Source organism: Oncorhynchus mykiss, chromosome 6, assembly GCF_057628025.1.
Source record: "Oncorhynchus mykiss isolate SJ-2025 chromosome 6, ASM5762802v1, whole genome shotgun sequence".
In the NCBI taxonomy this organism is placed as follows: Eukaryota; Metazoa; Chordata; class Actinopteri; order Salmoniformes; family Salmonidae; genus Oncorhynchus; species Oncorhynchus mykiss.
The window spans coordinates 17,537,511-17,547,356 of NC_143027.1; the positions used below are offsets into that span (position 1 = coordinate 17,537,511).

A 9,846-nucleotide genomic window follows, 5' to 3' on the forward strand; every position below is an offset into this window, starting at 1 on the left:
AATGATTTGACCTTCCCAGACAGCACAACTTTCTTGTTTTTTTATTTAAGAAATAGCCATGGGAGCACTCAGACATGATTTACATGATTTACAAATGAAGCATGTTTAGTAAGTCTGCTAGATCAGATGCAGTAGGGATGACCAGGGATGTTCTCTTGATAAGTGTGTGATTTGGACCATTTTCCTGTTCGGATAAGCATTCGAAATGAAACAAGCACTTTTTGATGCCAGGGAAACTGTTTCTTTAGAAATTTAGTGAAGTAAAATTAAAAGTTGTAAAGAAACAGAAAGAGTAAAAGTACAGATACAACCCCCCCCCAGATATAAACATAATGTAGTGGAGTACTTTAAATACATTTTTTGTTAAGTAATATACACCGCTGGACTTGAAAGGAACACAGGTATCCCATGTATATTGCCTCGCAATTTTATTTTTTTTACTGCTGCTCTTTATTTATTTGTTCATTTTAAAAATATATATTTGTTTTACTTGACACATTTTTCTTACAACTAAATAGTTGGTTTAGGACTTGTAAGTCTGAATTCCACTGTAAGGTCTACATATGTAGTATTATGCGCATGTGACAAATACTATTTGATTTGTTACACATGAAAACATGTTGTGAACCAGGTGTGACATTATTGAAACTGTGCTGACACCTAGTGGACATAAAGAGAAACAACACCATACACACACACACACACACACACACACACACACACACACAATAACCTTAACACAGATGGGATGCTTTACATACATTGCTCTTTTGTTTATTAGACACTAACATATATGTCCAATAAACAGACGTTCAAAAGTCGGAATGTAAAACACAAACAACTGGAAAGTTATTCAAAAGCAGGTGAATCAAGCATCGTGGGGTTACCTGAAATAGGTCAAAGTATATATTTGACATGTTCTAATTTATTTAATCTTTATTTAACTAGGCAAGATGAACTCAACAACATCGACATAGACACAAGTTACCTGCTATATTTGGGGAAAAGGATTTAACACAGAGAACTTGGCAAAATACAATGCATGCTTCTGTAGTACGAGTAGGTATATACAGTATCATCGGTAACAATTGTGTACAAGCCACCTAGCCAATAAAATACTGGGGCTTGCGGTCATTAGTTACATTTCAACCACAGCGATTCCCCAATTGAGGCGCATCAGAGTTCACCCGCAAATGCAGGAACACCGGAAATAATAACTAAACCAACGAATGAGAAATGGTGGAGGCTACTAGAACGAAGAGACATTTTTTCCGAATAAACGTGGTGAGTGAAAAACGTAGTTACATAGCTCACTCCCTACCCGGTATCTCATTCTACTGTTATACGACTCTGTATGCGTTGCTTGTTGGCAACCTTGTTATTTACGAAGTTTTTGGAACGGATTCCTGTTGGAACGTTCCACAAATTATACCCACCCATATCTGTTCGTGTTATTCTGTAAATTACTTAGATTTGTAGGTATACTTCTGTAGACAATCATGTAAACAAACACAAGCGCCAACAAAAAAAACAGCGTGCTGTTGCACGTGTTGTGTGACAAGCATATCTTCTGACGTGCGCGGAATGAGCTCCCAGGACCCCGACACATCAAGCGGTAATTTTTAGGCCTGAATATTATTATTATTTTTAATGTAAACCAGTCACTATTTAAACACCGTATATTTATTCATGAGCAGCTAGTTTAATTTCTAAAGGATTAATTCATAATTCATTCAAACACACACGCACAGATGCACTCAAGCACACACACATTGTTTTGCAATGTTTTGCATTGTTTGTAGAAAGGGAAATTGTGTTCTTTTGTATCAATTTTATGTGCCTTGTTTTTTTTACTGATTGATGTGCTCTTTTGATTTGTGTTTATTTGTGTTCATTGATTAGCTTTGATATTCTACATTATTATATGCACTATTGAGTTTTAGACCTGCAATAAAAATGTGCATATAACAAATAAACTTGGATTTGATTTTGATTTGACACACAGACAGAGAGAGAGACAGACAGACAGAGATAATTGTTGATTTGAGAGACATTTCCTATCTGCTACCAGCATAAATCAAATGTGTGTTTTCTGTGTAGGTCTGAATAAAGAAAACAAACACTATATTTTCTCCTTACCATGATCAATCCACCAAATTAGTGAATCACATTTTATGTTGAATTTATCGATGCAATTCGTTTTTGAGAACAGCATAACAGGGGATGAGGGAGGGATGTTAAAGAGAGTGAGAGAGATACAGAGAGAGAGAGAGAGAGAGAGAGACTGACTGGCTGACTCATGACACAAGCTTGGAAATATCTGCGAACAAGTCACTCAGGACCTCACATCTGAACAGACAGCTGATAAACTCAGAAATCACAATGGGACTGCTTCAGTTTATAAAGGATTATTTTATTGGTTTCTTGGACTATGAGACCCCCAAGGTAATGGTGGTTAAAAACAAAAAACTTGGAGTCATATATAGAGGGGTTCAGTTTTTTGTGATCACCTATTTTATCTGGTAAGTACTGGCCTCCTGTTTATGCATGCATTTAAAAATAGATAGACAAGGATGTGATTTGAATTAGTATTGTCTTTGTGTGTAACTATCCTGACGTTTTCTGTGATTGAGTATTTCTGTTGCATTATCTGTGACCTGCCTTAAATAATGCAGATATTTTGCCAATCAAGACAACGTTAAGTCTGGTATTGGAAAGCATAGGAAGAAAATAATGGTAAAAAAAAAAAAATGGTTGGCTTGTAAGCTCAGATGGAATGTTCTGTCAGTGTACCCATATCATTGCTTTCAAAAGCTGTACAAGCCACTGTGATGTGAAGTTAGTCATTTGCTGAGAATAGCCACTTTGTGGTGAGGAAATGCCTTTCACTCGCAATTAAATACATTGATGGTAACCACATACAGGTTGCTGTCATTAAGCGGGACTGCTGTATTTTGATTGGCCATTACTGACCACCGTCATTGTGTAATGTGATCCAAATAGGCCAATTTTCATACATTTCGTTTTTTTTTAATGGTCCTTTAGAGGAAGATGTCTCTCTGTCTACTGTACTGATAAACATCATATTTCAGCGTTAGATTTTCAAATATTTCAAATAAAGTTGATCATATTTAAGTATCTCTCAAAATCAATATATCATAACCCGTAAGAGATCTGAATTGACATTGAATTTGTCCTCAGAACAGAAGTTAATCTGCATCTGTCATGTCGCCCTACTACAGGTATGTCTTTATCAGTCAGAAAGCCTATCAGGACAGTGAGACGAGGCCAGAGAACTCAGTCTACACTAAGATGAAAGGCACAGCCCTGCAGGGGGACCACGTTCTGGACATGGTAGAATACGTCCGACCCTCAGAGGTGAGCCAATTTGAGGACATCAATTTTGCTCAGTCCCATAATCACTGACAGAGCAGCCTGACTGATCTATAAATAATAGTAGATACAGTGGGGCAAAAAAGTATTTAGTCAGCCACCAATTGTACAAGTTCTCCCACTTAAAAAGATGAGAGAGGCGTGTAATTTTCATCATAGGTACACTTCAACTATGACAGACAAAATGAGGGAAGAAAATCACATTGTAGGATTTTTAATGAATTTTTTTGCAAATTATGGTGGTTAAGTATTTAATAAAATAAACTGAAGTAAACAATTGATAGATAAATAAAAATAAAAATAATGAAGAAAATAGAAAAAAACAAATCATTTAGGAGCAACTTGAAAATAAGTATTGAGGCTATATACAGGGGGTACCGGTACAGAGTCAATGTAGCGGGCACAGGTTAGTCAAAGTAATTTAGGTAATATGAACATGTAGGTAGAGGTAAAGTGACTATGCATAGATAATAAACAGAGAGTAGCAGCAGTGTAAAAATGGGGGGGGGGGGGGGGCAAAGGAAATAGTCGTTGTCGTGCCCTCTTCACAACTGTCTTGGTGTGTTTGGACATGATAGTTTCTTGGTGATGTGGACACCAAGGAACTTGAAGCACTCAACCTGCTCCACTTCAGCCCCGTGGATGAGAACGGGGGCGTGCTCGGTCCTCTTTTTCCTGTAGTCTACAATCAGCTCCCTATTGGCAGTCTCATCGTTGTAGGTGATCAGGCCTACCACTGTTGTGTCATCAGCAAACTTAATGGTGGTGTTGGAGTCGTGCTTGGCCATGCAGTCATGGGTGAACAGGGAGTACAGGAGGGGACTGAGCACGCACCCCTGTGGGGGCCCAGTGTTGAGGATCAGTGTGGCAGATGTGTTGTTGCCTACCCTTACCACCTGGGTCAGGCCCGTCAGGAAGTCCAGGATCCAGTTGCAGAGGGAGGTGTTTAGTCCCAGGGTCCTTAGCTTGGTGATGAGCTTTGAGGGCACTATGGTGTTGAACGCTGAGCTGTAGTCGATGAATTGTATTCTCACGTTGGTGTTCCTTTTGTTCAGTTGGGAAAGGGCAGTGTGGATTGCATAATCTGTGGATCTGTTGGGGCGGTATGCAATGTGGAGTGGGTCTAGGGTTTCTGGGATAATGGTGTTGATGTGAGCCATGGCCAGCCTTTAGAAGCCCTTGATGGCTACAGACGTGAGGGCTACGGGTCGGTATTCATTTAGGCAGGTTACCTTGGTGTTCTTGGGCACAGGAACTATGGTGGTCTGCTTGAAACATGTTGGTATACAGACTTGGTCAGGGACAGGTTGAAAATGCAGTAAAGACACTTGCCAGTTGGTCAGCGCTTGCTTGGAGCACACGTCCTGGTAATCTGTCTGGCCCTGCGGCCTTGTGAATGTTGACCTGTTTAAAGGTCTTACATCGGCTGCGGAGAGCGTGATCACACAGTCATCCAGAACAGCTGATGCTCTCATGCATGTTTCAGTGTTGCTTACCTCGAAGTGAGTATAGAAGTTATTTAGCTCGTCTGATAGGCTCCTGTCACTGGGCAGCTCGCGGCTGTGCTTCCCATAGAAGATGCAATGTGTAGCTAGTTACTGTATGTTTTTAACATATAGCCTATGTAATTACCAACATATACTTTACATTCTTCTGTATGGCATTGAACCTGCAGGGCGGTGACGTGATCAGCACAATACTGAGACGAGTGGTCACACACAACCAGAGGCAAGGCACGTGTGCTGAGGTGAGAGGTCACAACCATTCTCCACACTCGTGTTCTCCTGAAACCAATATGAGCAAAATAAAGCTGCAGTCGTTTTCCTATAATCAATACTAGGGCTTCATGTTGAGTTGTGTGCTTTTCTCCATACTCTAATATTGCAATTAGCACTGTCTTCTGGAAAAGCTCTGTAAGATAATGTGATAAAGATCTATCAGTATCATTACCAGTCTACCACCACAGAGAAGGAAAGCCAGTGAATGCTGCCATCTGAACTATTACGTTTAATTTTTTTCTTAGCATTTTACCGTTCCCAATGCCAACTGCTCAAAGGACTCGGACTGCATCTCAGGAAAAGTGGACTTTGATGGCAATGGTACGCACTATAAAGGAGGGGATGAAGTGAAAAGTCTCACTAAGCCAGACATTCTATGAGTCTGTCTGTCAGTCAGTCAGTTAGTCCTAATGCATTTAGACTGATGTGTTTCCTGTAGGACAGAGAACTGGGCGCTGTGTTCCTTACTATAACCAGACCTTCAAGACCTGTGAGATTCAGACCTGGTGTCCTATTGAGGACTATGCGGCAATACGGTAAGGGTCAATATCAATTTGACATTTTAAATAGGAAGTAGTCAAACACAGAACTACTGTCTCCCTAGTCTGGAATAAATCACTTGTAAAATCATTGTGGCACAAGGGTCTAAACTGTTATTGTCTCCTCCAGGGAGCCACCATTAGCAGAGGCCATCAATTTCACTGTTTACATCAAGAATGCCATCCATTTCCCCAAATTTAAAGTGTTGAGGTATAGTATGAACCTCAATAACACACACACATGCATGCACACACAGTCACACACACATCAACCTCAACAACACACAGAATGCGCTCGCAGACTGCAAAACCCATGCACACACACACGTACATCAGGCTGCAATACATGGTCAATACACTGACAAGGAGCCATACATAGGTGATATAAAGAACTGTATGATATAGGAAACCGTATCCCCGTCAAATATGCAGTCTCAACTGTTTCTGCAAACAATCTTCTCTTATCTCTTTGGCAGAGGAAACATCAAACCAAACAAACGAAATGGGCAGAAATATCTGAATAAGTGTCATTACAATGAGGAGAAACACCCCTACTGCCCCATCTTCCGGCTGGGTTACATCGCAGAACAGGCCAGGGAGAAGTTCAGCGAGCTTTGCAGGACTGTATGTTTACACCTGCAATATACATACATACAATCAAAATGTATATCCCATTTGACCAATCATATTAACTATAGAGAACCCTTACATTTCAGTGCTCACAAGACACACAAAGACACAATCTTCCATCTAGGTCTAATGTCTCTAACAATATGTGTGTTTCTAATATTTCTGAATCTGACAGTGATTACTGATAACGTAATTAATAGATCATGGAAATAAAAAATAAGAGACAATCAACAATAGTGAGGAATGTGAAGATGAGCTGGACAGAGCGCTGCAATGGTTTAGTTAGAGAGCTCATGGATTGTATCATGTCAGGGGGGAGTGATTGGTGTCTTCATTAACTGGAAGTGTGATCTTGACCTGGACCCCTCGGAGTGTAAACCCACATACTCATTCCGTCGCCTGGACCTTCGGAAGAACCTGCCCAGCTCTGGTTACAACTTCAGGTTAGCCACTTCATAGCATCTTGTGAATGCTTGGGTCATATTCAATAGTGCACACTGTAGCAAGTGTTTTTCAACAGAAACAGGAAACAAGTGTTTCTTATTGGACACGTTTAGGTGGTTCCTCATCGTTTTAGTCCGCTTTCCTCCGTTTGGTGCTTAGTGAATAGGATCATGTATTTACTCTTCCCATCTCATTGACATGACCTATTGTAACATTTTAGACTATCTCTGCTGTATCTTGGTAAGGCATGGAGGACTCTTTCCCCCTTTTTCTACAGTTGTTTGACCTAGAAAATTATGTTTAGATTTGCCAAGTATTACAGCAAAGATGGAGAAGAGTTCCGGACACTTATCAAGGCCTTTGGGATTCGTCTTGATGTAATAGTTCATGGAAATGTAAGAATTTCCTACTTTAACCGCCTTCATCAGTACTCAATTCATCAATAACCAGTTGATCAGAACAATTACTTAGTGACATATGGTTATAGACTCAGTCAAAGTCATACTCTTAAATAATTCCTCTCCAGGCTGGACGATTCAGCATAATCCCAACTATCATCAACACAGTGACAGCCATGACCTCAGTTGGAATAGTGAGTTTGATTCAGCACTCTTGTGGTATGAGTTGATGTCTGTTTCTACCAGCTTCCAGTAATGGTTGTACCAACTCCTATCCATTCATTGACATGATACTTTTATTCATTCCAGTGTTCCATTATCTGTGACTGGATCATGCTCACTTTCATTGACAAGAATGATATCTACAGTGGCAGAAAGTTTGATGATGTAAGAAAAAAACTACTTGATTCCACACATATTCATGATCATATTTTTTTCTTCTGTTAACCATTTTCTGCTATATCATAGCCCTTATCATTGATTAAACACCCAGTTAGGTAATGTAACTCCCAAAGAATATAGGAGTTTAATGTGTAAAAGTATTAATATAATGTAATACTTCTGTCTTAGCCCCTATCTGTGAGTTAGCATGGTTCCAGAAACGTTTTTTTTCTGACCGTATATTTCTACAGGACAGTAAAGTTCCCAAACCCAGCCAGACCTTCACACTTCCCACAGAATTCACCATCATCAGCTATGGCTCCACCCACTCTGACCTGTCAGAGGGAGTGGCCCTGTGACATCCCATCCCCACAGTGCCCTCTGGTCACATCAGTCTTTGGCCACATGCATGGATGATGTTCTTCCTCAGACACCTGACTGCTGATCAGGCGGATGGGACAGACAGACGACCTTTCCCCCCCAAGCAGTCTCAGATGTCCTCAGAGAGACCTCCTTGATGGGTCAACCTCTGTCCCTGCGGGATTTAACTGAAAGACAGCTAAGACCACTAAAACATCCTACTTAGTTAGAGTGCCACCAGTTCTTTCACTAAAAGCAATTTCCTATGATGAATTAGTGTAAATCTTTTATGAAAATTCCTGTTGATTCAGGAAATGAATTAAACTCCAATGGAGAAATTCCATGTCCAGTTCAACTGACAGGGACTGAAATGGTACTGACCCCAACTGAATCTCAAATAATTGCAAATGATCAGAATTTAATCCAACCAATGAAAAATAAACTACATAAGTTATCGCAATCAGCTAAACATGTTGGAGTACATTATGCTGAGAACCCTCTTTTCCTGTCTACCCTGAACCAGGTCAATAACTGTATAAGCTATACATGCAAACACAACAATAAATGTCTAGCATCATCAACTTATAACTTGTGATCTCTGCCAGTCAATCATATACTGTACATAGATCAGATTGGAAGAAATAAAGAAAAAATATTTTGGCAGATCTTTTTTCTGGTTTGAAAACACACTTTTCAAACAATGGGTGAATCAAAAAGATGATGGTGGGCAATTTCAGTATATTATGTTCAGGGATAACAGTCTCTGGGACTAGATTCCCTTCAATGTTCATGTAGAATACTGATGCTGAGCGAGATGCCTAAGAGGAGAGCTACTCTCAGAGAGAGTAATCAAATAATGATGACATTTCCCACAAAATGGTTTCTATAACAAGATTGTGGGGAAGTGTGAATCCATCTGGACTCGTAGTGAATAATAGAAACATCGGTATCGAAAAGGACTCATCTCTGAGGTCTACTGGATCAGTGACTGCCTTGTGCAGAGGAGGCTGGTGGGAGGAGCTCAAGAAGGACAGGCTCATTGTAATGGCTGGAATAGAATAAATGGAATGGAGTCAAACATGTCCCACTGGGCAAAGACGTCAATTCAATGTCGGTTCAACGTAATTTCCTTGAAATGACGTGGAAACAATATTGATTCAACCAGTGTGTGCTCAGTGGGTTGGTTTCCATATGTTTTATGTTTTTGATACCATTCCATTTACTCCATTCCAGCTATTAAAATTAGCATGTCCTCCTATAGTTCCTCCCACCAGCCTCCTCTGGTATTATGCAATAGATGGACCGCTGTTGTCTGTTGACAACCACAATGACACTTTGGAACTAAGTGATATGAACAGACCAAGTCAGATATCATGCCTGTAACTAGAAAAACCTAGGCAATGCTCTAAATGCTGTTTTAATGCAGAGTTCTATATTTATTTAATTTTGGAAGACATGATAAAATTGCAATACATTTTCCCCTCTGTAACATGATGTCATAATAAAATATAGCATAAAAAGGGATATGGTAAGTATATTGGGCTATGTACAGTAAGTACTTCACTCAATCATTTGAGACAAGCTATCAGTCGTCAGGGAACCCAATGCAACCAATCTAATTGTAAGACTCAGCTCCAGCGTAGATGTGAAATCAGATTATTGGTCTGAGAGAGAAATGCCCATTAGTACACAAAGTGAGTTCTCTGGGACAATGAGGTTATCGTGATGGAGGTTGGTGGGTTAAGATCACTTTGATCTAGACTCCCCCAGTCTAGCCATAACCAGTGGCTGTTTTTAAAAATTATTATTATTATTTTTTTTTTTACAGATGCCCACAACAAAGGGAGCTAGGGATGAATGTGCACTCTTCCTCATCATTATCACTCCAGATAGACTAAATCAACAAATTTTAAAGCCAAGCAA

At 39.9% G+C, this 9,846-nt stretch overlaps 1 protein-coding gene and 1 pseudogene across 2 annotated transcripts in view; one reads left to right on the forward strand and one right to left on the reverse strand.

Annotated features, from left to right (window-relative positions):
* The window catches only part of LOC110525348 (pescadillo homolog), a 71,452-nt pseudogene extending 69,897 nt beyond the window's left edge, over window positions 1-1,555 (reverse strand). The window contains exon 1 of the transcript XR_016496520.1: window positions 1,439-1,555. The product of XR_016496520.1 is annotated as a pescadillo homolog (transcript). The remainder of the gene's footprint in view (window positions 1-1,438) is intronic.
* Window positions 1,556-2,382: 827 nt separating this feature from the next.
* LOC110525350 (P2X purinoceptor 2-like) lies at window positions 2,383-8,386 on the forward strand. The gene is made up of 12 exons (XM_021605385.3): window positions 2,383-2,522; window positions 3,243-3,378; window positions 5,069-5,140; window positions 5,417-5,492; window positions 5,611-5,707; window positions 5,841-5,921; window positions 6,187-6,334; window positions 6,653-6,783; window positions 7,089-7,179; window positions 7,311-7,376; window positions 7,492-7,569; window positions 7,815-8,386. The coding sequence occupies exons 1-12, from the start codon at window positions 2,383-2,385 to the stop codon at window positions 7,920-7,922; spliced, it is 1,224 nt and encodes a 407-aa protein (XP_021461060.3). The 3' UTR covers window positions 7,923-8,386.
* Window positions 8,387-9,846: the final 1,460 nt, after the last annotated feature.

What these genes read in the sequence shown, in the direction of transcription:
- LOC110525350 (XM_021605385.3), top strand. Translation starts at nt 2,383, where the DNA reads ATGGGACTGCTTCAGTTTATAAAGGATTATTTTATTGGTTTCTTGGAC. An exon ending in TCAGCGAGCTTTGCAGGACT is followed by an intron (nt 6,335 to 6,652) that starts GTATGTTTACAC and finishes GTATCATGTCAG; the next exon opens with GGGGGAGTGATTGGTGTCTT. An exon ending in AGCTCTGGTTACAACTTCAG is followed by an intron (nt 6,784 to 7,088) that starts GTTAGCCACTTC and finishes AATTATGTTTAG; the next exon opens with ATTTGCCAAGTATTACAGCA.